Source organism: Scyliorhinus torazame, chromosome 11 (assembly GCF_047496885.1).
Source record: "Scyliorhinus torazame isolate Kashiwa2021f chromosome 11, sScyTor2.1, whole genome shotgun sequence".
Lineage (NCBI taxonomy): Eukaryota > Metazoa > Chordata > Chondrichthyes > Carcharhiniformes > Scyliorhinidae > Scyliorhinus > Scyliorhinus torazame.
In genome coordinates this window covers 239,342,390-239,366,950 of record NC_092717.1, presented here as the reverse complement: position 1 = coordinate 239,366,950, position 24,561 = coordinate 239,342,390, and the positions used below count along the sequence as shown (strand labels likewise).

General features: G+C 48.1%; 1 protein-coding gene across 1 annotated transcript in view; it reads left to right on the top strand.

The window, feature by feature from the left end:
* Nucleotides 1–24,561, top strand: part of mep1ba (meprin A subunit beta a) — a 70,738-nt gene that overhangs the window by 21,139 nt on the left and 25,038 nt on the right. Inside the window, exons 5-10 of the mRNA XM_072468475.1 lie at nucleotides 1,421–1,499; nucleotides 2,955–3,072; nucleotides 7,092–7,270; nucleotides 7,369–7,587; nucleotides 10,451–10,603; nucleotides 18,675–18,890. Of these exons, the coding sequence (XP_072324576.1) occupies nucleotides 1,421–1,499; nucleotides 2,955–3,072; nucleotides 7,092–7,270; nucleotides 7,369–7,587; nucleotides 10,451–10,603; nucleotides 18,675–18,890 (964 nt within the window). The remainder of the gene's footprint in view (nucleotides 1–1,420; nucleotides 1,500–2,954; nucleotides 3,073–7,091; nucleotides 7,271–7,368; nucleotides 7,588–10,450; nucleotides 10,604–18,674; nucleotides 18,891–24,561) is intronic.

Genomic DNA, 24,561 nt, shown 5'->3' with positions numbered 1-24,561 from the left:
GCAGCTGTATAGAACCTTAGTTAGGCCACACTTGGAGTATAGTGTTCAATTCTGGTCACCACACTACCAGAAGGATGTGGAGGATTTAGAGAGGGTGCAGAAGAGATTTACCAGAATGTTGCCTGGTATGGAGGGCATTAGCTATGAGGAGCGATTGAATAAACTCGGTTTGTTCTCACTGGAACGAAGGAGGTTGAGGGGAGACCTGATAGAGGTATACAAAATTATGAGGGGCATAGACAGAGTGGATAGTCAGAGGCTTTTCCCCAGGGTAGAAGGGTCAATTACTAGGGGGCATAAGTTTAAGGTGAGAGGGGCATGGTTTAGAGTAGATGTACGAGGCAAGTTTTTTACGCAGAGGGTAGTGGGTGCCTGGAACTCGCTACCGGAGGAGGTGGTGGAAGCAGGGACGATAGTGACATTTAAGGGGCAGCTTGACAAATACATGAATAGGATGGGAATAGAGGGATACGGACCCAGGAAGTGTAGAAGATTGTAGTTTAGTCGGGCAGCATGGCCGGCACGGGCTTGGAGGGCCGAAGGGCCTGTTCCTGTGCTGTACATTTCTTTGTTCTTTGTTCTTTGTTCTTTGATTCCTGGGATGGCGTTTGAGGCGAGATTGAGTCAGTTAGGATTATATACGCTGGAGTTTAGAAGAATGAGGGGGTTCTCATAGAAATGGGGGCGGCACGGTGGCACAGTGGTTCGCACTGCGGCCCCACATGCCAGGGACCCGGGTTCGATTCTAGCCTTGGGTAACTGTTTGTTTGCAAGTACTCCGTGTGTCTGTGTGGGTTTCCCCCGGGTTCTCCGGTTTCCTCCCATAATCCAAGGATGTGAAGGCTCGGTGGAGTAGCCACGCTAAATTTCCCCTTAGTGTTCAAGATGTGCAGGAGGGGTGGGGTTGAGGGGACAGCGGGGGTGTGGGTCTAGATAGGGGGCTCTTTCAGAGGGTCAGTGCAGACTCCATGGGCCGAATGGCCTCTTCCTGCACTGCAGTGATTGCATTCTTCTAGGGAAACGCATAACAGGACTAGGCTGGGTCGGTGCAGGAAGGATGTTCCTGATGGTGAGCGGGTCCAGAACCAGGAGACACAGTCTGAGGATACGGGGTAAAATTTAGGACTGAGATGAGGAGAAACGTCTTCACCCAGAGAGTGGTGGGCCTGTGAAATTCACCACCACAGAAAACTGTTGAGGCCAAAGCGTTGTATGTTTCCAAGAAGGGGTTAGACATAGCACTTGGAGTGAAAGGGATGAAAGGGTATTTGGGGGGGGGGGGGGGACGGTGGAGTGGCAGGAACAGGTTACTGGGTTGGATTATCAGGATGATAATGAATTGTGGAGCAGGCTCGAAGGGCCTGTTTCTATGCTTGCAACTCAGGATGACTAATTTGGTATCCATCTCTTTTGATACTAGTCAATTGACAGAAGTTCTCTCACGGATGACAAATATAGGTGGCCGCAAACAATTCCATACTACCTGGAAGAAAATTTAAGTAGGTATTCAATACTAATCTCAACCTAAATCTTTCGCCTTTTCAATGTGTATTTCTCCAAATGTCTTAATGGTTAGGCAGGGTTTTGAGTCGTGGTCAGGTGTGGAATGGAGACAGATCGCAGCAGAAGAGAGCACGTGATGGCCAGCCTACTGGTGGCAGATGCACTCCAGCGAAGTCCAGAGGCCCTCCACGCCTGCCTGGCTGCAGGAACAGCCACAGGCCACTTTGTAAAGGGGTTCCCTCCACCCCCCCCCATATTTCCCAGCAATGTTGGCGAGAGGGCGCCTCCAGTTGGAAGCTCTCCCTCTCCCTCGCTGGCCTTTCATGGCAGCCTGCTGGTCCTTTCAAGCTAGAAGGCCTCTGATTGGCTCTCCAGCTTTGAGAGCCCAGCCTGCACTGCTCTGAATTGGATGGCGCTTCCACCCTCCGCCCAATGATTGGCTGCTCCCGGGAGAATAACGCCGAGTGACTGCTTCCTCCAGGGGTGGAGTTTTGACCCACATTCCGCTCTGATATTCGGGATCAAAAACTCGCAGGGAAAATCCTGCCTTTTGTGTTTATTTAGATCCATTGCAAAGTTTTAACAAATGGCCCTTTCTTCACTGCGGTCCCCACATCAAGACTGCCATTAATTCCTTCCACCATCACCTTATCAGCCAGGTTAGGTTGATTGGGAAGTGATTGTCAATTCTGTGGACTGTGGGTACAAAGCATTCCAATGAACTGGGAATAGCCACGTCCACACATCACTCCACGCACAACAATGTTAGTCTCTTAAAACAAAATGGTACTTTACACATAGCTGGTCCTTCATTTGCTCATTTGCGTGAAAATAAATGTTGCAGGGATCAAATCGATAAAGGACACATTCTTGAATGTCCTGACATCTGAACGATTAACTGTGAATCATTAAGTTATTGTTTTCTTAAAGGCCACAAATAATTTGTCATCAAATAATAAAGAAATAACAGTTCAATTTATTATTGCGGAAAACAAGCTAACATTCAATTTTTACCTCCTTAATTACAACCCTGAACCCACTTAAACTAAAGATGCTGGGAATCTGACACCAGAACAGGAAATGTTGGAAGCTCTCTTTTCAAAATCTTCCCATTTTCCTTCTCACTTCCCCTGTCCCTCGGTACCCGGCTAGCTGTTAAATCTTTTGCTCAGGTGGCTGGACAGCTGGGTTGTGATTTCGAGGCAAGCCAACAGGATGAGTTCAATTCCTATACTAGTCTTCTCAACCTTGCCCCTCGCCTGAGGTGTGGTGACCCTCAGGTTAACTCACCACCAGCCAGCTCTCCCCTTCAAAGGGGAAAGCAGCCTATGGTCATCTGGGTCTATGGCTTTACTTTGTACCAAATGCAGGATTTAGATGTGGATGGACAAATATTTGTGAGCAAGTTGTGAGCATTTCACTCTGGCGGTCAAATTCCATTTCTCCTGTAGATATAAATGCTAAAGGCATGATCCTAAAAGCATTTGAACAGTATCGCCTCAAATCCTGCATTGATTTCAAGCCTTGGACAGGTGAAGCAAACTACATCTCGGTATTCAAAGGCAGTGGGTAAGAACACTTTCTTCATCTCAATATTTTCTCCTTGATACTGGTGTATGTTCTCTGTGCTGACATTATTCATCACAACTGTTTGCTGGTGTGGAGATTTAAGTATCGGTTTTCTTAGCACTTTATGGGGCGATGGTGGTGCACTGGTAATGTATAATAATCTTTATTAGTGTCACAAGTAGGCTTACATTAACACTGCAATGAAGTTACTGTGAAAATCCCCTAGTTGCCACAATCCGGCGCCTGTTCGGGTACACAGGGCGAGAAATCAGAATGTCCAATTCACCTAACAAGCATGTTTTTCGGGACTTGTGCGAGGAAACTGGAGCACCCGGAGGAAAACATGCAGACACGGGGAGAACGTGCAGACTCCGCACAGACAGTGACCCAAGCCGGAAATCGAACCTGGGACCCTGGCACTGTGAAGCAACAGTGCTAACCACTGTGCTACCATGCTGCCAATGTCACTGTGTCCACTGTCACTGGACTAGTAATCCAGGCGACTGGGGACATGGGCTCAAATCCCACAACAGCAGCTGGTGGAATATAACGTTAGTCTCTGTAATGGTCACCATGAAGCCATTGTCGAACGCTATTCCCCAGGTTTTTGAACATGGGGGGTGTGACATGATAAATGTACAGAACTGTAAGGCTTAATGTTATGTCCAAATCAACCACCAGAGAGAGCTAGATGCAGAACTATATAAGGCATCAATGTTAAGCCTTCTGGGAGAGAGGTTGAGGAGAAGGCTAGAAAACAGACTGTAGGAAAGATAGTGTGAGTGAGAGCAGATCATAGTTATTGTGTAGAGATTAGTAGTAGATGAGTGTAGATTATATGTTTATTATCAACTGTTTATTATACAGGAGTAAATGTTGAATCCAATGAAGTAGTGTAAATAAATCTTTAGCTTTGTTCAATATAAATGCGGGCAGCAAGGTAGCACAAGTGGATAGCACTGTGGCTTCACAGAGTCAGGGTCTCAGGTTCGATTCCCCGCTGGGTCTCTGTCTGTGCAGAGTCTGCACGTTCTCCCCGTGTCTACGTGGGTTTCCTCCGGGTGCTCTGGTTTCCTCCCACAGTCCAAAGACGTGCAGGCTAGGTGGATCGGCTATGATAAATTGCCCTTAGTGACCAAAAAGATTAGGAGGGGCTATTGGGTGATGGGGATAGTCTTATGTGGGTTGGTGCAGACTCGTTGGGTCGAATGGCCTCCTTCTGCACTCTATGTTCTATGTTCTATGTTCCTTGTGGTCTTTGTGATCACTACGCCAACTATCCTCGGATTAGAACCACAATGAACACCAAGGGGGCAAGTCGCAAGATGAAGGGGCAATCATTTAGGACTGAGATAAGTAGAAACTTCTTCACCCAAGAGGGTTATGAATGTTTGGAATACTCTACCCAAGAGAGTTGTAAATGCTCCATTGTTAAGTAATGGGTTAAGAGACATTGTGTAATTTGTTGTCTCATTTATGTTAAGTATCCATTAATTGACACTGATATGTAAAGGGGCTTCAGGTGGCCTCTGTCAGGTGATGTACAGTTAGAGTTTTGTACAAAGGCTGTTGGAATGAAATAAATTAGTGTTTGTGAAAAAGGAACAGAACTTTAGACTCTTCATATCACAGCAACTAAAACGTCTAACATCCATTATTGAATACGGAGGTAGATACATTTTTGATGTCTTTGGGAATTGAGGGATATGGGTGATGCTCGATCAATGACTCCAGAAGCGAGATTGGATGACAATTGAAGGCTTTATTGGACTAGATGTTTCCCCCAGCAGCGCAGGCACAGAATGCAGCTGCTAGGCAGACACAGACTCTTATACTCCGTCTTACTGGGCGGAACCAGCAGGCAGGCTTCACCAATGATCTTCCTGTCTCAGGTACCTCCCACACCAATGATCTTACAGTCTCAACCTAGGTACCGTAATACCCCTAATACCGACTACCACATTCACCCTCTGTTAAAAAGTCCGGCTGCGGTGGTGGTCTCGCGTCATACAGTGGTAGAGGTTATGGTGGTACCCGTCGGTGGTACAGTGTTTTGCCTTATTACATGTCACAACTATTTACAGTATTCATTTTACATGTACATATCAGAATGAAGTAATTAGTCGATCGGGGGCCCTGGTCGTCCTCTGTGATCGTCGCAGTTTCGGCGGTGATGCAGGCGCCGGCTCGGGCATCCGTGACTCCGGGAGCGTGACTTTGGCTTCTTCGGTAGCTTCATCACCTCTGGGTGGGACCGGTGGAAGAACCGATCCACCTGGGAAGGGGGCAGCCGTGGGGTGCGCCGGTGGGAGGGAGGGTGGGGTTGGTGGGGGGGGGGGGGGGTTGGGGATCCAGCGGGCACCAGGTCCCGTAGGGAGACCGCATCCTGCCGGCCGTCGGGGTACGCCACGTAGGCGTACTGAGGGTTAGCGTAAAGGAGGTGGACCCTCTCTACCAATGGGTCCGACTTGTGCGCCCGCACGTGTTTGCGGAGCAGAATGGGTCCAGGAGCTGCCAGCCAGGTTGGGAGCGAGGTCCCGGAAGAGGACTTCCTAGGGAAGACAAGGAGACGTTCATGAGGTGTTTCGTTTGTCGTGGTACACAGCAGTGATTGGATGGAGTGGAGTGCATCAGGAAGGACCTCCTGCCAATGGGAGACTGGGAGATTCCTGGACCGTAGGGCCAGTAGGACGGTCTTCCTGACCGTTCCGTTCTCCCTCTCTACCTGTCCGTTTCCCCGGGGGTTATAACTGGTCGTCCTGCTCGAGGCGATGCCCTTGCTGAGCAGGAATTGATGACTACCACAATGGGGAGCAAGCAGGAAATTGGAGTTAAAACAGAAGATCAACCGTGATCATGTTGAATGATGGATCCGGTTCGATGGACCATCTGATCTATTCCTACTTCTTATTTTCTGATAATATTATTTTACCTTGCACATTAGCTAACAGAGCACTATCCTACGCACAACTGAAATGTCTATGAATGGCTCTTTGGACCGGGTTTAGGGACAGAAAACTAGGCGATATATCGAGCCTCTTAATGATTGGCTGACAAGGTATAGGTAGGGACAGGTGTTTATTCCAATTCGAATTATCTTCCTGAACCTCCGGCTGGTTTTCGTATGTTTGCACAGCTAGTAATTCCTGGAACAGGTCACCAGTCTGTCGCCAAAGGCTCAGAGGCCACCCACTGCACCACAAAATGTTTCAAGACTTTTCTTCAGAGTTGCAGAAGAAGAGTCACACGGTCTCAATGAGCTCCAAAGAAGAGATGTACAGGCATGAAACTCTAACTCTCTTTCTCTCTCCATGGGCGTTTCCAGAGATGCTGGGTTTTCCCAACATTTTCTGTCTTTATTCATTCCAAATGCTTGCCAGGAACAAAGTTTGCCACTGAGCAACTTTCGGAGATATTCGGAAAGTTGGCCAAGAGCCTGCAAGAGCAGATTAAGAGATTTAAAGGAAGACAGAGGAGAAAGAGGAGTCGAGAAGTTTAGGAAGGGAGATCCAAAGCTTAGGGCCCAGGCAGCTGAAGCCATGGCCATCAATGGTGGAGCCATTAAAATCAGAGCATATTCAATAGGCCAGAATGTGCACTGCATTGAGAATCACTGAGTGTCCTTAAGGCAGAGATAGATAGGTTCTTGATTAATAAAGGGATCAGGGGTTATGGGGAGAAGGCAGGAGGGTGGGGATGAGAAAAAGATCAGCCATGATTGAATGGCGGAGCAGACTCAATGGGCCGAGTGGCCTAATTCTGCTCCTATGTCTTGTGGTCTTATGGTCTTAAGGGTGGTTATGGGTCTGGATGAGGCTAGAAATTGGGAGGGGTGGGGGCAGGAAGCAAGTTAAATACCTCAAAGTGTAGACAGAAAAGATGTCGAACTTGGTTTTTCAAATGTCTACACAATAGCTAGTCCAGCTGAGAAAATCATCTGACGGCACTTTGCACTTCTTTTGTACCTGTTAAAGAACTAACAAGAGCAAGATCAACATGAAGAATCCATTCTCTTTTAGGTGCTGGTCCTTTGTTGGCAACCAACACGAAGGGAGGCAAGATCTCTCCATCGGTGAGAGATGTGAAAGAATGGGAACGATCGAACACGAGTTCCTCCACGCCCTGGGATTCTGGCATGAGCAGTCAAGATCCGATCGTGATGATTATGTCACCATAGTCTGGGACAAGATTGAAAACGGTAAACCTTGGCGATTCCAGCCAGGGCAAGAGAGGTTGATCATTGCTGACGTGAGACTGTCGTCCCTTGACGAGTTTTTTTTGTTGCTTTGAATTCAGGTAAAGAGCACAACTTCGATAAATACGACGACAAGGAAACTAGCAACCTCAACATACCCTACGACTACACCTCTGTGATGCACTACGGTTCCACGGCGTTTAACAACGGCACTGAGCCGACAATAGTCACCAAGATTCCAGACTTCCGTAATGTGATTGGACAACGGTTAGATTTCAGTGATTTTGATGTTCAGAAACTCAACCGACTCTACAACTGCAGTGAGTACTAGTCATTTGAATCGGATTCGCGGGAGAGAGAATTTGCGACGGGTTACCAAAGTCTAAAGAACATGATGAGAAATACATTGGTTCATTGATCATTGGGGTTGAGATTTTACAGATTCTGTGCACAGGAAATCACCATTTATCTCCAATCAATGGATTGGCAACCAGGGGCTGGATTCTCCGATTTTCAGGCTATGTCCGGAGGATCCGTGGCATTTTGCGTGGGAAAAATCGGCGGCTCCCCAGCACCGATCCTCTGACTGGTGAGGGGCTAGCAGCCACACCCGGCCTCCACGACAAAAACGGCCGGAGAATTGCCGGGTCCGTGGCCGCCCATGCGCACGGACACGACCTGCAGCGGTCGCGCCGTACAACATGGCGTCGGCCGTGCGCGGACGCGACCTGCCAGAGAGAGCCCCCCTGGACACTCCTCGCTACCCCCTGGCAAACCCCCACCAGTCCCCCAGCCCTCGCTGAAGCCCCTCCCCGCCGGCCAGCAGCGCGGCTCCCGCCCGACTGTGGCGGAGCTTCGGGGGAGGGCCTTCGGGTGACGTCCTGAGGCCGTCCCAATGGCGTGCCCCGATGAGGCTGTTTTGGAGGGGCGGAGAATCCGAAAACAGGCCCCCCCGCCCCCGATTCTCCGCCCGATCACAAAATCGGCGTCGGGGAACGGAGAAACACGCCCCAGATGTCTAAGTAAATTTTTATTTCCTTTATTTATTTTTTAAAATTTCGAATACCCAATTCATTTTTTCCAATTAAGCGGCAAATCCGCGTGGCCAATCCACCTACCCTGCACATCTTTTGGGTTGTGGGGGCGGAACCCACGCAAACAAGGGGAGAATGCGCAAACTCCACACGGGCAGTGACCCAGGGCCGGGATCGAACCTGGGACCGCGGCGCCGTGAGGCAGCTGTGCTAACCACCGCGCCACCGAGCTGCCTTAAGTAAATTAAACTACTAGTCGGCTAAGCCAATTAAATAGGTGAAGGTGATGACATACTGGGTAATGTCACGAGACTGGGGATCCAGATCAGCGATGGACAACCTGGGGGAGTGAGTGGGCCGCGTGAAGGGCCCTCCTTCATCTCAGTGGGCCGCAACATTGAAATCAGACTAACCATGACCCCAAGAATAAGATTGAATACATTTAATACACGCCGAGTATTTTGTAATGAGTTGTAGCAAATGCTTAATCATTTATACATTAATAGAATTGTCATCAACTTCAAATGGTAAAAACAAAATAAATATTTGCCCTTTCGACACAGAGGGAGCAGACGGCTCCCACGGTCAATGTTGTGAGCAGTCAGCACGCACCTCACTTCACTCGCCCTTGCTTAATGTGTGAATCCCTTCACTCAGACCGGTCGGGAAAAAACTACGTGGGTCGACATCAGCAGAATGTGGCGACCCCAGGAATGGACAAGAAAATGTCTCGAGGGCTGCACTCAGAACCCAGGTGGGCCGCATGGGGCCACTGGGCCGCAGGTCACCCACCACTGATCCAGACGCTCATGGCGGCATGGGTTTAAATCCCACCACAGCAGCCGGTATAAGTTAAATCCAATTAATAACTCGGGAATATAAAGCTAATCTTGGCAATGGCGACCATGAAACCATCGTCAGTTGTGGGAAAAACCCACCTGGCTCATTCATGTCCTTTAGGGAAGGAAATCTCCCACCCGTACCAGGGTCTGGCCTACATGTGACTCCAAACTCTTAACTGCCCCTCTGATATGGTTCACTTTACTATTCATTCCGAAGGGTGAGCATCGCTAGCAAGGACAGCACTTTTTGCCCATCACTAGTTATCCTCAAGAAGGCCTTCATGAGCCGCTGCAGTCCGTGCAGTGTAGGTACACCCACAGTGCTGTCAGGGAGGGAGTTCCAGGATGTTGGTCCAGCGACGGCGAAGGAACGGCCGATATATTTTGAAGTCAGGATGGTGAGTGACTTGGAGGGGAACCTCCAGGTGGTGGTGTCCCAGGTATCTGCTGCCCTTGTCCTTCGAGGCGGTAGAGCTTCTGAGAGTTTCTGCCGTGTATTTTCTAGGTGGTGTATTTTTTACAACTCTGCCATTTTGCGTCCGTGGGGGAGGGAGTGGATTTTGCGGGTGGTAGTTGGGTTGCCGATCAAGCGGACAGTTTTGTCCCAGTTGGTGCCAGGTGCCTCGAGTGTTGTTGGAGCTTTCCTCACCTTTTCGGTCATCTGTCCTGAAATCTCCTTCCGTGGCTTGGTCATGTTGTCTCAGTTGACCAATGCTAAGCTCTTGTTCGGTGTAGTAGTATCGCTACAGTGCACAAGGAGGCCATTCGGCCCATCGGGTCTGCACCAACCCTCCAAAGGAGCACTCACCCCAGGTCCACTCCCTCGTCCACAGGTGCAGAGGGACTATTTTGCTATGTGTCACCACTGAGCCACAAGGCTGTGTGTTTGGGCCCAATCCAGGGCTTGAGCACAACAATCAAGTTTGAGACTCCAGTGCAGCTCTGAGGGAGTGCTGCACTGTCAGAGGTGCAGTCTTTCTGGTAGAATGTCGAACCAAGTCTTCCATCTTCTCTCTCAGGCTGAAGTAAAGCACCCAATGGCAATATGACGAAGAGCAGTGGTGGTACCTTGGTGCAATGGTCACTATTTGATCCTCAGTCAGGAAAACAGATCATCTGGACCTTATCACGTTGGAGCTTGCTGTGCTCAATATGGCTGACATCTTTCTTAGCCTGCTTTACAAGTAGGCCATTGACTGTGAAATGTTTCGGGGTGCCCTAGAATCATGAAAGGTGGCAAACAAATGCACGTAATTGTTGTTGAAGTGAAAGATAAACTCTCGACTTTCTGTCTGTTTGTTCGGTAGCGTCCTCGCTAAGCTTTTTGGACCGGTGCAGTTTTGAACTGGAAAGTATTTGTGGCATGATTCAAGGCCCAGGGAACAGAGCAGTTTGGGAACGGGTTACCCAGGCTGCGACTGGACCTGACCAAGACAACACCAACATGGGTAACTGTGCAGGTAAAGTGACAGACTTTCATCAGTGTCATGTCAGAAAATGTGTTCGTGCTGCCCCAAACCTCATTCTTGATGAGGATGTGCCCAGCACAGAAAACTGCACCAACTCCCCCCGCAATATTTGGCATTCACTCAGATGAGCTACAAGGTGCCATTTGGGAAGCAGAAACAAATCATAAGTTTCTAAAGAACAGAAAGAGCCACTCAGCCCCTCAGACTCTGTGCTGGCCCTCCTATCCAATTAGTCCCACTCCTTTCCCCTTCGTCCCACCTACCTGCCTTGGTGCAATGTTGTCTGCAATCGTTCGGATTTCCAGCTCAGACACTGGCCATTCGGCCCATCTGGCCGTAGCTGTTTATGGAGATAACTCCTTATTGGGAGCAGATGGCATTCCTGCATCGGAGTGAGACATAAGAACACGGGCAGCAAGGTAGCATTGTGGATAGCACAATTGCTTCACAGCTCCAGGGTCCCAGGTTCGATTCCGGCTTGGGTCACTGTCTGTGCGGAGTCTGCACATCCTCCCCGTGTGTGCGTGGGTTTCCTCCGGGTGCTCCGGTTTCCTCCCACAGTCCAAAGATGTGCAGGTTAGGTGGATTGGCCATGCTAAATTGCCCTTAGTGTCCAAAATTGTTGGGTGGGGTTACTGGGTTATGGGGATAGGGTGGCGGTGTGGACCTTGGGTAGGGTGCTCTTTCCAAGAGCCGGTGCAGACTCGATGGGCCAAATGGCCTCCTTCTGCACTGTAAATTCTCTGAAAAATTAATTCTATAACTAGGAGCAGGAGTAGGCTATCTGGCCCCTCGAGCCTGCTCCGCCATTCAATGAGATCATGGCTGATCTTTTGTGGACTCAGCTCCACTCTCCGGCCCGAACACCATAACCCTTAATCCCTTTATTCTTCAAAAAACTATCTACCTTTATCTTAAAAACATTCAATGAAGGAGCCTCAACTGCTTCACTGGAGACCTGAAGACACGGCAGATTTTAACCTCCTGCCTGATTTGAATCCCACCAGTCAGATGCTCAGCTACACCAGGCTATGTGGTTCATGGCATCCTGACTGATGTTTCTTAACACTGATCCTCCCAGTGTTTATTAACACTGATCCTCTCAGTGTTTATTGACACTGATCCTCCCAGTGTTTATTAACACTGATCCTCCCAGTGTTTATTAACACTGATCCTCCCAGTGTTTATTAACACTGATCCTCCCAGTGTTTATTAACACTGATCTTCCCAGTGTTTATTAACACTGATCCTCCCAGTGTTTATTAACACTGATCCTCCCAGTGTTTATTAACACTGATCCTCCCAGTGTTTATTAACACTGATCCTCCCAGTGTTTATTAACACTGATCCTCCCAGTGTTTATTAACACTGATCCTCCCAGTGTTTATTAACACTGATCCTCCCGGAACCCCACCCACGACTGAAAGCAGCAGAGTTAAAATCACAGATCAACGAGGTCGGAGAAGAAAATTGAGCCACTCCGTTTTAAAGGATGCCCCCACCGTCCCACCGTCCTCCCGCCATTTTCGACCATCGGAGGGGCACAGTTATAGGTTGCTAAGCAACTGTTACAGGTTTGTGCGTCAAGTGCATAAAGGGGATAACATAACAGAAATGTGGGCTTGACTTTCTCCTCCGACGATGGGCAGTCATTACTCTGAGAGAAGTGGGTCCCACTCATTGAGCCTTTAAACTGAGGCAGGGTTAACACCGGTGGTGATGGGATGACTGCCTGATCATTTATCATCACAGAATCCCTACAGTGCAGAAGGAGGCCACTCGGCCCATCGAGTCCGCACCAATCCTCTGCAAGAGGACCCTCCGCAGGCCCACTCCCCCGCAACCCCACCTAACCTGCACATCCTTGGTCACTACGGGCAATTTATCATGGCCAATCCACCTAACCTGCACATCCTTGGTCACTACGGGCAATTTATCATGGCCAATCCACCTAACCTGCACATCCTTGGTTACTATGGGCAATTTATCATGGCCAATCCACCTAACCTGCACATCTTTGGACTGTGGGAGGAAACCGGAGCATCCGGAGGAAACCCACGTAGACACGGGCAGAATGTGCAAACGCCACACAGACAGTCTCCCAAGGCCGGAATTGGACCCGGCTCCCTGGCGCTGTGAGGCAGCAGTGCGAACCACTGTGCCACCGTTACCACAGCACCAATCTCCTTTAAAGATCTTTAGAAAACACAGTTCGATTAATACCTAATGATAGAACATAGAACATAGAAAAATACAGCACAGAGCAGGCCCTTCAGCCCACGATGTTGTGCCGAACCTTTGTCCTAGATTAATCATAGATTATCATAGAATTTACAGTGCAGAAGGAGGCCATTCGGCCCATCGAGTCTGCACCGGCTCTTGGAAAGAGCACCCTCCCCAAGGTCAACACCTCCACCCTATCCCCATAACCCAGTAACCCCACCCAACACTAAGGGCAATTTTGGACACTAAGGGCAATTTAGCATGGCCAATCCACCTAACCTGCACATCTTTGGACTGTGGGAGGAAACCGGAGCACCCGGAGGAAACCCACGCACACACGGGGAGGATGTGCAGACTCCGCACAGACAGTGACCCAAGCCGGAATCGAACCTGGGACCCTGGAGCTGTGAAGCTGGAGCTATCCACAATGCTACCGTGCTGCCCTTAAGAACAAATTAATCTACACTATATCATTCTACTATAATCCATATCCAATAGCTGCTTGAGGGTCCCTAATGTTTCCGACTCAACTACTTCCACAGGCTGTGCATTCCATGCCCCCACTACTCTCTGGGTAAAGAACCTACCTCTGACATCCCCCCTATATCTTCCACCATTCATCTTAAATTTATGTCCCCTTGTAATGGTTTGTTCCACCCGGGGGAAAAGTCTCTGACTGTCTACTCTATGTATTCCCCTGTTCACCTTATAAACCTCTATCAAGTCGCCCCTCATCCTTCTCCGTTCTAATGAGAAAAGGCTGAGAACCCTCAACCTTTCCTCGTAAGACCTACTCTCCATTCCAGGCAACATCCTGGTAAATCTCCTTTGCACCTTTTCCAAAGCTTCCACATCCTTCCTAAAATGAGGCGACCAGAACTGTACACAGTACTCCAAATGTGGCCTTACCAAGGTTTTGTACAGCTGCATCATCACCTCACGGCTCTTAAATTCAATCCCTCTGTTAATGAACGCTAGCACACCATAGGCCTTCTTCACAGCTCTATCCACTTGAGTGGCAACTTTCAAAGATGTATGAACATAGACCCCAAGATCTCTCTGCGCCTCCACATTGCCAAGAACTCTACCGTTAACCCTGTATTCCGCATTCATATTTGTCCTTCCAAAATGGACAACCTCAAACTTTTCAGGGTTAAACTCCATCTGCCACTTCTCAGCCCAGCTCTGCATCCTATCTATGTCTCTTTGCAGCTGACAACAGCCCTCCTCACTATCCACAACTCCACCAATCTTCGTATCGTCTGCAAATTTACTGACTTACCCTTCAACTCCCTCATCCAAGTCATTAATGAAAATCACAAACAGCAGAGGACCCAGAACTGATCCCTGTGGTACGCCACTGGTAACTGGGATCCAGGCTGAATATTTGCCATCCACCACCACTCTCTGACTTCTATCGGTTAGCCAGTTTGTTATCCAACTGGCCAAATTTCCCACTATCCCATGCCTCCTTACTTTCTGCATAAGCTTACCATGGGGAACCTTATCATATGCCTTACTAAAATCCATGTACACTACATCCACTGCTTTACCTTCATCCACATGCTTGGTCACCTCCTCAAAGAATTCAATAAAACTTGGAAGGCAAGACCTAACCCTCACAAATCCGTGCTGACTATCCCTAATCAAGCAGTGTCTTTCCAGATGCTCAGAAATCCTATCCCTCAGTACCCTTTCCATTACTTTGCCTCCCATTGAAGTAAGACTAAGTGGCCTGTAATTCCCAGAGTTATCCCTATTCCCTTTTTTGAACAGGGGCACGACATTCGCCACTCTCCAATCCCCTGGTACCACCCCTGTTGACAGTGAGGACGAAAAGATCATTGCCAACGGCTCTGCAATTTCATCTCTTGCTTCTCATAGAATCCTTGGATATATCCCGTCAGGTCCGAGGGACTTGTCTATCCTCAAGTTTTTCAAAATGCCCAACACATCTTCCTTCCTAACAAGTATTTCCTCGAGCTTACCAGTCTGTTTCGCACTGCCCTCTCCAACAATATGGCCCCTCTCATTTGTAAATACTGAAGAAAAGTACTCATTCAAGAGCTCTCCTATCTCTTCAGACTCTATACACAATCGCCCGCTACTGTCCTTGATCGGACTTACCCTCGCTCTAGTCATTCTCATATTTCTCACATGTGTGTAAAAGGCCTTGGGGTTTTCCTTGATCCTACCCGCCAAAGATTGTTCATGCCCTCTCTTAGCTCTCCCATTCCCTTTCTTCAATACCCTCCTGGCTATCTTGTATCCCTCCAGAGCCCTGTCTGAACCTTGTTTCCTCAGCCTTACATAAGTCGCCTTCTTCCTCTTAACAAGACATTCAACCTCTCTTGTCAACCATGGTTCCCTCACTCGACCATCTCTTCTCTGTCTGACAGGGACATACATATCAAGGACACGTAGTACCTGTTCCTTGAACAAGTTCCACATTTCACTTGTGTCCTTCCCTGACAGCCTATGTTCCCAACTTATGCACTTCAATTCTTGTCTGACAACATCGTATTTACCCTTCCCCCAATTGTAAACCTTGCCCTGTTGCACGCACCTATCCCTCTCAATTACTAAAGTGAAAGTCACAGAATTGTGGTCACTATCTTCAAAATGCTCCCCCACTAACAAATCTATCACTTGCCCTGGTTCATTACCAAGTACCAAATCCAATATGGCCTCCCCTCTGGTCGGACAATCTACATACTGCGTTAGAAAAGCTTCCTGGACACAATGCGCAAACACCACCCCATCCAAACTTTTGATCTAAAGAGTTTCCTCTCAATGTTTGGGAAGTTGAAGTCACCCATGACTACTACCCTGTGACTTCTGCACCTTTCCAAAATCTGTTTCCCAATCTGTTCCTCCACATCTCTGCTACTATTGGGGAGCCTATAGAAAACTCCCAACAAAGTGACTGCTCCTTTCTTATTACTGACTTCAACTCATACTACCTCAGTAGGCTGATACTCCTCGAACTGCCTTTCTGCAGCTGTTATACTATCTCTAATTAACAATGCCGCCCCCCTCCCCCACCTCTTTTACCATCCTCCCTAATCTTATTGAAACATCTATAACCAGGGACCTCCAACAACCATTTCTGCCCCTCTTCTATCCAAGTTTCCGTGATGGCCACCACATCGCAGTCCCAAGTACCGATCCATGCCTTAAGTTCACCCACCTTATTCCTGAGGCTTCTTGCGTTGAAGTATACACACTTCAACCCATCTCCGTGTCTGCAAGTACTCTCCTTTGTCAGTGTTCCCTTCCACACTGCCTCACTACACGCTTTGGCGTCCTGAATATCGGCTACTTTAGTTGCTGGACTACAAATCCGGTTCCCATTCCCCTGTCAAATTAGTTTAAACCCTCCCGAAGAGTACTAGAATATCTCCCTCCCAGGATATTGGTGCCCCTCTGGTTCAGATGAACCCGTCCTGCTTGTACAGGTCCCACCTTCCCCAGAATGTGCTCCAATTATCCAAATACCTGAAGCCCTCCCTCCTACACCATTCCTGCAGCCACGTGTTCAACTGCACTCTCTCTCTATTCCTAGCCTCGCTATCACGTGGCACTGGCAACAAACCAGAGATGACAACTCTGTCTGTCCTGGCTTTTAACTTCCAGCCTAACTCCCTAAACTCGTTTATTACCTCCACACCCCTTTTCCTACCTACGTCATTGGTACCAATGTGCACCACGACTTCTGGCTGCTCACCGTCCCCCTTAAGGATCCTGAAGACACGATCCGAGACATCCCTGGCCCTGGCACCCGGGAGGCAACATACCTTCCGGGAGTCTCGCTCGCGACCACAGAATCTCCTATCTATTCCCCTAACCATTGAATCTCCTATTACTATTGCATTTCTATTCTCCCCCCTTCCCTTCTGAGCCCCAGAGCCAGATTCAGTGCCAGAGACCTGGCCGCTAGGGCCTTCCCCCCCAACAGCATCCAAAACGGTATACTTATTTTGAAGGGGAACGGCCATGAGGGATCCCTGCACTGTCTGCCTGTTTGTTTTCTTTCCCCTGACTGTAACCCAGCTACTCTTGTCCTGTACCTTGGGTGTGGTTACCTCCCTGTAACTCTTCTCTATAACCCCCTCTGCCTCCCGGATGATCCAAAGTTCATCCAACTCCAGTTCCCTAACACGGTCTCTGAGGAGCTGGAGTTGGGTGCACTTCCCGCAGGTATAGTCAGCGGGGACACCAATGGTATCCCTCACCACCCACATCCTACAGGAGGAGCATGCAACTTGCCTAGCCTCCATCCCCTCTTACCTTACAGAATATAGCTGCCCTGTGGACCAACTGGACCTCCGCCCTCCGACTCTGCTCCCAGTCAGCGGCACTCTCTGTAAACTCCTGGCTCCCTTCTCGCTCTTTGCAGAAATGTAGGAAACGAAATGAAAGGAGCACTTTACTCCCTCCTCACCTAACTCCCTCAGTCACCAAACTCTCACGACAGTACTCAACTGCACCAAATTCAGCACTCCCTCAGTCACCAAACTCTCACTATAGCACTCAAATGCACCAAATTCAGCACTCCCTCAGTCACCAAACTCTCACTATAGCACTCAAATGCACCAAATTCAGCACTCCCTCAGTCACCAAACTCTCACTATAGCACTCAAATGCACCAAATTCAGCACTCAGTGCAAACAAAGTCTGCACTGTAGGTGGATCACTTTTATACTGTGAATCTAGCCTCTGAAAACTGGCCTAATCCAATTAACTAATTAAAAAGCTCCAGCTGCAAGTGCCTACAAGTAGAAGCTTTGTTTAAAGCTGATTGAAAATTCACCTTCTTCTAAACCAAACAGCAACTTTTAAGTTAATTAACTAAATAAAAGAAAGACTAGACTTTAGATAAAAATGAACCCTTATACTCCCTCAGTCACCAAACTCTCACTATAGCACTCAAATGCACCAAATTCAGCACTCCCTCAGTCACCAAACTCTCACTATAGCACTCAAATGCACCAAATTCAGCACTCAGTGCAAAACCTAGGTAGAATGGTGTTAAATATATAATCACGTTATATAAATACTGTCATAGAATCATCACAAAAGGGGTCATTCGGCCCATAACTCCTCTACAAAGCAATCCAGTCAGTCCTATTCCCCCGCTCCATCCCCATAACCATGGAAATTGATTTCCTTCAAGTGTCCATCCATTTTGATATCATTCACCGTCTCTGTTTCCAACAGCCTTGTAGGCAGCAAGTTCCAGATCATTACCACTCGCTGCCTAAGAAGTTCTTCCTCACAAACCCCCCCCCCCCTTGCATCCCTTGTCCACAAACCTAAATCTGTGCGTGTCCCCCGCCCAGCCCCCCGTCCTTGTATCATCAGCTAATGGGAACAGTTATTCGTTGTTTACCTTACCTAAAACTGTCATAACCTTCTGGCAGCACGGTAGCACAGTGGGTAGCACTGTTGCTTCACAGCTCCAGGGTCCCAGATTCGATACCCGGCTTGGGTCACTGTCTGTGTGGAGTCTGCACGTTCTCCCCGCGTCTGCGTGGGTTTCCTCCGGGTGCTCCGGTTTCCTCCCACAGTCCAAAGACGTGCTTGTTAGGTGAATTGGACATTCTGAATTCTCCCTCAGTGTACCCGAACAGGTGTCAGAGTGTGGCGACTAGGGGCTTTTCACAGTAACTTCATTGCAGTGTTAATGTAAGCCTACTTGTGACACTAATACCTAAGTCGGTCTCAACCAGAACTTTGTAAAGATTCAGTCTGACTTCCCCGCTGTTGTCCTCAATACTCTGTGAATAAAATTGTGGATGCTTTACTAATTTAATGTTTCAATTGTGCTACACGGCAGGTATCGGGTACTTCATGTATTTCAGTACCAGTACCGGTCCGGTGGGGAAGAAAGCCCTTTTGGAAAGTAGAATCTATTCCCCGAAGCGGGGCTTCCAATGTTTGCAGTTCTACTCTTTCAACAGTGGAAGCGTGAGTGATGAGCTGAACATTTGGGTCCGAGTTTACAATGAAGCAAATCCAAATGGTACTTTGACAAAAGTCCGTGAAATAAAAGGTATGTCATTGAGGGACAAAGAATGGGCTTTACATCATTTATCAATGTGCAATCTGAAAGGTGATATCACCCTTGCATATTAATACCATTTCTCGACATATCTTATTGCACTAATCACAAAGAGATGTTTCCCGAGCATTCACGGCTGTGGGTGAAATTCAATGTGTTGCAGTGGTTAGCCTGTCCGCCTCTGCGTCAGCGGGTTGTGGGTTCAAGTCCCACTGCAGGTGAGCTCTCTGTGAAAGCCTCGGCTGAGGATCCAATGTCGTGTTGAGCGAGTGCTGCCCTGTTAGAAGCTGCTGTCTTTCCAATGGGCTGTCAGACTGAAGCCCTCATCTACCCTTGTGGGGTGGAGGTGTAAGATCTCATGCTGCTACTTCGGAGACGAGCAGGGGAGTTCCCCCTTGGTGTCCTGGTCAATATTTATCCCTCAATTAATCACAAAAGCAGGTTATCTGGTCATGATCACATTGCTGTTTCTCCGATCTTGCTGTGCGTTAATTGGCTGCCGCGTTTCCTGCATTACAACAATGGCTACACTTTAAAAGTATTTTATTGACTGGAAGGCACTTTGGGAAGTCCCATGGTCATGGATGGGTGCTATAGAAAGGTTGTCTCAAGTCAATTAAACATGGTGGTTACTTCTTCAATATCTGTCTGCTGTGTTAGGAGTTCATAAGAAAATTAAACGACGAGGAAAAGTTAAGAAGAGTGGGTTTGTACAACGAACAAAGAAAATTACAGCACAGGAACAGGCCCTTTGGCACTCCAAGCCTGCACCGACCATGTTGCCCGTCTGAACTAAAAATCCCTATACTTGGAAAAATATGAGACCTTTAGCTGACCTAACCAAAGTTTTCAAGATTATACAAAGTCTTCAATTTGATTCCATAAGACATAGGAGCAGAATTAGGCCATTCAGCCCATCATATCTGGTCCGCCATGGCCGATATGTTTCTCATCCCCATTCTCAAGCCTTCTCCCCGTAACCCCTGATCCCTTTATTCAATTACAATTCTCTTCCTATAACTAATGCTGCACTAAGGCAGACTTTGTTTGTTTTTATAGCTAATTATTCCCGGAATTGGTCGCTAGTCTGTCACCAGAGACTTATAGCTTGAGGGAGCGTCACTCCAATCAAACGTGGCTGACCAGGAACATAGAACATAGAACATTACGATTCCATTATCATCCATCTGTCTATCCAATGACCATTTGAATGCCCTTAATGTTTACGAGTCCCCTACTGCTGCAGGCAGGGCATTCCACGCCCTTAGTACTCTCTGAGTAAAGAACCTACCTCTGACATCTGTCCTATATCTATCTCCCCTCAATTTAAAGTTATGTCCCCTCGTGCTAGACATCACCATCCGAGGAAAAAGGCTTTCACTGTCCACCCTATCTAATCCTCTGATCATCTTGTATGCCTCAATTAAGTCACCTCTTAACCTTCTTCTCTCCAACGAAAACAGCCTCAAGTCCCTCAGCCTTTCCTCATAAGATCTTTCCTCCATACCAGGCAACATCCTGGTAAATCTCCTCTGCACCCTTTCCAATGCTTCCACATCCTTCCTATAATGCGGCGACCAGAATTGTACAGCTGCAACATGAAATGAAAATCGCTTATTGTCACAAGTAGGCTTCAATGAAGTTACTGTGAAAAGCCCCGAGTCGCCAGATTCCAGCACCTGTTCGGGGAGGCTGGTACGGGAATTGAACCTTGCTGCTGGCCTGCCTTGGTCTGCTTTAAAAGCCAGCTATTTAGCTCAGTGTGCTAAACCAGCCTCCTGGCTCCGAAACTCAATCCCTCTCCCAATAAAAGCTAACACACCATATGCCTCCTTAACAACCCTATCAACCTGGGTGGCAACTTTCAGGGATCTATGTACATGGACACCGAGATCTCTCTGCTCATCCACACTGCCAAGAATCTTACCATTAGCCCAGTACTCTGTCTTCCTGTTATTCCTTCCAAAATGAATCACCTCACACTTTTCTGCATTAAACTCCATTTGCCACCTCACAGCCCAGCTCTGCAGCTTATCTATGTCCCTCTGTAACCTGCAACATCCTTCCGCACTGTCCACAACTCCACCGACTTTAGTGTCATCCGCAAATTTACTCTTCCATCCTTCTACGCCCTCCTCCAGGTCATTTATAAAAATGACAAACAGCAGTGGCCCCAAAACAGATCCTTGTGGTACACTACTAGTAACTGAACTCCAGGCTGAACATTTCCCATCAACACCACCCGCTGTCTTCTTCCAGCTAGCCAATTTCTGATCCAAACCGCTAAATCACCCTGAATCCCATGCCTCCGTATTTTCTGCAATAGCCTACCGTGGGGAACCTTATCAAACGCTTTACTGAAATCCATATACGCCACATCAACTGCTTTACCCTCGTCCACCTGTTTGGTCACCTTCTCAAAGAACTCAATAAGGTTTGTGAGGCACGACCTACCCTTCACAAAACCGTGTTGACTATCCCTAATCAAGTTATTCCTTTCTGGATGATTATAAATCCTATCTCTTATAATCCTTTCCAAGATTTTGCCCACAACAGAAGTAAGGCTCACTGGTCTATAGTTACCGGGAGTCTCTCCCACTCTTACCGGCAGCCATTGGTGTGTTGGAAGCATTTGCAGGTTGACATTCAATCAATTTGGCCGTGTTCTGAACGGACCGTCCTTAGCCATCAAGTCCTGGGTGGGGCTCAAACCCCAATCCTCTGGCTCCGAAGCAGGGACGTGAACCCACTGCGCCACAAGACCTTCTCTCTGTGATTTGATTGAGGCATTTAAAATGACGAAGGTAACCCGTGGGGCAGAGATTTGACAAAATAGCCAAAGGCAACATGAGAAACATAATTTCACACATTAGGATAAGGGTGGAGAATGCATTACCCGGGAGGACAGTGGAGACAGATTCAACAGCAGCTTTTGCAAGAATGAAAATGTGAAGGAGGAAATTATTGCAGGGTTATGGGGAAGAGTGAGGGAGTGGAACTAATTGGCTTGCTCTTTGAAAAGTACAGCCTTGATGGGCTGAATGGTCTTCTGGTGTGCCGCGTTATCTTTTCACAGTAACGTCATTGAAGCCTACTTGTGACAATAAGCAATTATTATTATCTTATGATGGATTGAGAAGGTTTGTTCAGATAATTTTTTATTCATCTTGGCAACTAGTTCAGAGACCAAAGCTAAACACTCGGCGTAAAATGGGAGATCAAGTAGGGTATTTTATATTCAGTGCAATTGACTCAGGGAATGAGTTACCAGCAGAGCTCATTTGAATGGAACGGTGCAAAGCATTTTGGGTATCAGCAGCGTGTGTTTCTGGATGATAAATCCCTGGGGCCTGAGAATCTACATCCCAGAGTACTTAAGGAAGTGGCTCTCGAAATTATGGATGCATTGGTGGTCACCTTCCAGGATTCTACAGGCTCTGGAACTGTCCCTGCAGATTGGAGGGTAGCTAATGGAACCCCACTTTTTAAAAAGGGAGGTAGAGAGAAAACAGGGAATTATAGCCTGACATCGGTCATGGGGAAAATTCTCAAGTTCATTATGAAAGATTTTGTGGCAGAGCACTTGGAAAATAGAGGCAGGATCGGACAGAGTCAGCATGGATTTGAGAAGGGGAAATCATGCTTGACAAATCTACTGGAATTCTTCGAGGATGTAACTCGTGGAGTTGATGAGGGAGAGCCAGTGGATGTGGTTTATTTAGACTTTCAGAAGGTTTTCGACAAAGTCCCACACAAGAGATTAGTGTGTAAAATTAAAGTGCATGGAATTGGGGATCGAAAACAGGTTGGTAGACAGGAAACAAAGAGGAGGAATAAACGGGTCTTTTTCCACAAAGCAGGCAGTGACTCGTGGGGTACCGCAGGGACCGGTGCTGGGGCCCCAGCTAATCACGACATATATTAATGATTTAGATGAGGGAACTAAATGTAATATTTCCAAATTTGTAGATGACTCAAAACTTGGTGCAATAATGAGCTGCGAGGAAGATGCAGAGATCCTTCAATGTGATTTGGACAAGTTGAGTGAGCGGGCAAATGAATGGCAGATGCCGTATAATTTGGATAAATATGAGGTTATCCTCTTTGGTAGCATAAACAGGAAGGCAGACTATTATCTGAATGGCCATAAATTAGGAGAGGAGAACGTGCAACGAGACCTGGGTGTCCTCATACACCAGTCACTGAAGGTAAGCATGCAGGTACAGCAGGCGGTAAAGAAGGCAAATTGTACATTGGCCTTCATAGCGATAGGATTCGAGGACAGGAGCAGGGATTCTTGCTGAAATTATACAGGGCCATGGTGAGGCCACACTTGGAATATTGTGTGCAGTTTTGGTCTCCATATCTGAGGAAGGAATTTCTTGCTGTAGAGGGAGTGCAGTGAAGGTTTACCAGGCCCAGGCTGATTCCTGGGATGGCAGGACTGACGTATGAGGAGAGATTGAGTCTTCTCAGTTCAGAAGAATGAGGGGGCATCTCAGAAACCGCTAAAATTCTAACAGGACTGGACATGGTAGATGCAGGAAGCATGTTCCCGATGGCGGGGGCGTCCAGAACCAGGGGTCACAGTCTGAGGATGCGAGGTAAATCGTTTAGAACATAGAACATACAGTGCAGAAGGAGGCCATTCGGCCCATCGAGTCTGCACCGACCCACTTAAGCCCTCACTTCCACCCCATCCCCGCAACCCAATAACCCCTCCGAACCTTTTTTTTGGACACTAAGGGCAATTTAGCATGGCCAATCCACCTAACCTGCACATCTTTGGACCGTGGGAGGAAACCGGAGCACCCGGAGGAAACCCACGCAGACATGGGGAGAACGTGCCGACTCCGCACAGACAGTAACCCAGCGGGGAATTGAACTTGGGCCCTGGCGCTGTGAATCATAGAATCATAGAATTTACAGTACAGAAGGAGGCCATTCGGCCCATCGAGTCTGCACCGGCTCTTGGAAAGAGCACCCTACCCAGGCCCACAACTCCACCCTATCCCCATAGCCCAGTAACCCCACCCAACACTAAAGGCAATTTTGGACACTAAGGGAAATTAAGCATGGCTAATCCACCTAACCTGCACATCTTTGGACTGTGGGAGGAAACCGGAGAACCCGGAGGAAACCCACGCAGACACGGGGAGAATGTGCAGACTCCACACAGACAGTGACCCAAGCCGGGAATCGAACCTTGGACCCTGGAGCTGTGAAGCAATTGTGCTAACCACTATGCTACCCTGCTGCCCAAGGACAGAGATGAGGAGAAATTTCTACACTTAGAGAATGGTGAGATTGTGGAATTCGCTACTGCAGGAAGTAGTTGAGGCCAAAACATTGTGGGTGCGATTGTACGGCTGCGCTGCACCTAAAAGCTGCAAGTCGCAGCGCAACGTGGCCAATAGAAGCTGGGAGACCTCCCTCCCGGGATCTACCAGGCTCACAATGTCTGGCGAGATCTATTGCGATCTCCATTGTGGGCGGGATCACTTTTTGGCAAATCTCCATATTAGAGCAAGGTAGCTAGTCTCACTGTAATATGCACTTTCCCCAGGTACCCGAGATGATGGGACCTACCCCCTTCGCCTTGGAGACCTTGGTCGCCTTGGAGACCTCGGGCAAGTGCTGAGTTCAGTACGGGTCTCCACAC